The sequence below is a fragment of the Lucilia cuprina genome, chromosome 6, assembly GCF_022045245.1.
Source record: "Lucilia cuprina isolate Lc7/37 chromosome 6, ASM2204524v1, whole genome shotgun sequence".
In the NCBI taxonomy this organism is placed as follows: domain Eukaryota; kingdom Metazoa; phylum Arthropoda; class Insecta; order Diptera; family Calliphoridae; genus Lucilia; species Lucilia cuprina.
The window spans coordinates 6,391,227-6,393,408 of record NC_060954.1 but is presented as its reverse complement, the minus strand read 5'-3'; the positions used below and the strand labels follow the sequence as shown (position 1 = coordinate 6,393,408).

At 33.5% G+C, this 2,182-nt stretch overlaps 1 protein-coding gene across 1 annotated transcript in view; it reads right to left on the bottom strand.

Moving 5' to 3' along the window:
• Positions 1–1,031: 1,031 nt before the first annotated feature.
• Positions 1,032–2,182, bottom strand: part of LOC124421039 — a 1,978-nt gene continuing 827 nt past the window's right edge. Inside the window, exons 2-3 of the mRNA XM_046955796.1 lie at positions 1,540–1,878; positions 1,032–1,473 (exon numbers count right to left, since the gene is read on the bottom strand). Coding sequence (XP_046811752.1) covers positions 1,051–1,473; positions 1,540–1,878 — 762 coding nt within the window. The 3' untranslated portion in view covers positions 1,032–1,050. The remainder of the gene's footprint in view (positions 1,474–1,539; positions 1,879–2,182) is intronic.

The window sequence follows — 2,182 nt, the reverse complement described above, 5'->3', positions numbered from 1 at the left end:
TCTATAGTCTAGTCTATAGTCTAGTCTATAGTCTAGTCTATAGTCTAGTCTATAGTCTAGTCTGTAGTCTAGTCTATAGTCTAGTCTATAGTCTAGCCTATAGTCTAGCCTGTAGTCTACTCTATAGTCTAGTCTTTTTTATAGTCTAGTCTACAGTCTAGTCTATAGTATAGTCTATAGTCTAGTGTATAGTATAGTTATATACTAGACTATAGTATATAGTATTATTTTATTCTAGTTTAGTCTGTATTCTAGTCTAGTCCGTATTCTAGTCTAGTCTATTTTCTTGTGTTTTAAGTCTTATTTTAGTCTATACTCCAGTCAAAAGTGTAATCTATAGTTCAATTCTAGTCTACAGACTAGTATAAAGTCTAGTCTCTAGTATAGTCTACATTATACTCCATAATCTAGTCTATATTCTAGCTTATAGACTAGTCTATATTCTAGTCCATGGTGTAGTTTATAATGTAATATGTAGTCTACTCTACAGTCTAGTATGTAGTATAGTCCATAGTCTAGTCTATAGTTTGTTATATAGATTATAGTCTAGTCCAGTATATAGTATGGTCTAGTCTATAGTCTCTATGTAGTCTAGTCCGTAATATAGTCTGGTGTAAAGCAATGTACCTTGCTATCCAGTTAAGACTTCTTAATTTACCACTATTCTAAATAAGTACTGCATACCTTAGGGCTGCAGGAATAAACTCACCACAGCGTTTGTTAGCGAGGATAAGAACTTACTTACAGCAGTTTTTGTTTTAGCAAGGACAAACACCACTGTGTTAACGGTGAATTTGTTACTATTTTGAACTAAGGTCATTTAAATTTAGTATTGTGAATAAAAATGTGAAAATAGTCATAAATTAACCACTTTATTGCTTAAATTTTGGTTTTGTTAAAATTTTTAAATTCGATTTCTTTTATTTTCATTTAACATTTCACTAATTTAAGTTTTTATAACTATTTTAAAAGCACTTGTTTAAGAATATTTTTCAGGACTCGCTATGGGTTTACAATGTATTTCATTTTTCTTCGATTAACAAATCTCAACTATTTATTATTTTCATCAACAATTTCTATAGTAATACTTGGCAAATTATCTTCGATCGCTGCGGGTTCTGCTACTTCTCCTTCTCCTTCGCCTTCCTTTTCATTTTGCACTAAAGGCTTTAAGCTGACATCACTTGCACGACGTGTAGTAATGGATTTTCGACGTTTATTTAAAATATCAAATTTTAAGGCCACTACTGGTTGTAAATGACTTAAGGGATTAGAATTGCTATTACGTCTACTAGTAGAACAGGAATTAGAGATACTTTGGACATTCGATCCACCATAGGCGCCTTCCACTTCCAATTCATTATTGTTTGCTTTTGCCTCAGGTGTTTCGGCTTCTCGGCGCACACAGTAACGCCCTTCGGTGGAACGAGAGCGACGCATTTTCATAGACTCTTGACGTACACTCAAAAGGTTCTATTAAATTTTAATGAAAATTAAAAAAATCGATTTTATAAACTTATAGTAAAATTTATAATTTACCTCCTGCATTTCCATTCCTTGGCTATTTTTGCGGGCTCTCCTTATACCTTGTTGTTCTTCTAACTTATTAGCCACCGTAGACATCCAATCTTTAGCATTGGCCAAACCCATCGATGACTGTGATCTCTCGGGTAGGCCTTCGTTGAATATTGCACTTCTACGTCGTGTTTCACTACCACCTTCCAAAACAAAAACTCTAGGAAAGTCTATAACAAAATCACGACTTCTTATGAGATCGGCCAAAGCTCCGGTAGGTCTTAAATTACTGCTGTTTGTCGAACTGTTTGCAGCAGTTGCTTCTGCCGGATATTCCAAAATACTTTCCTCACTACCGATGAACTAAATGAGTAAACAGGAAAATGTTTGTTTTATATTTTTGCAGAATGTTGCTATTGGGTTAGTTTAGTATAGTCTAAGACTTTAGACTAGACTATAGTAAAGACTATAAACCTGATTATAGATTACAGTAGACTATAGATTATAATATACTATAGACTATACTATCGTTTAGAAATATAGACTTGACTACGAACTAGTCTAGAACTAGAACTGAACTAGAACTGAACTAGAACTGAACTAGAACTGAACTAGAACTGAACTAGAACTGAACTAGAACTGAACTAGAACTGAACTAGAACTGAAC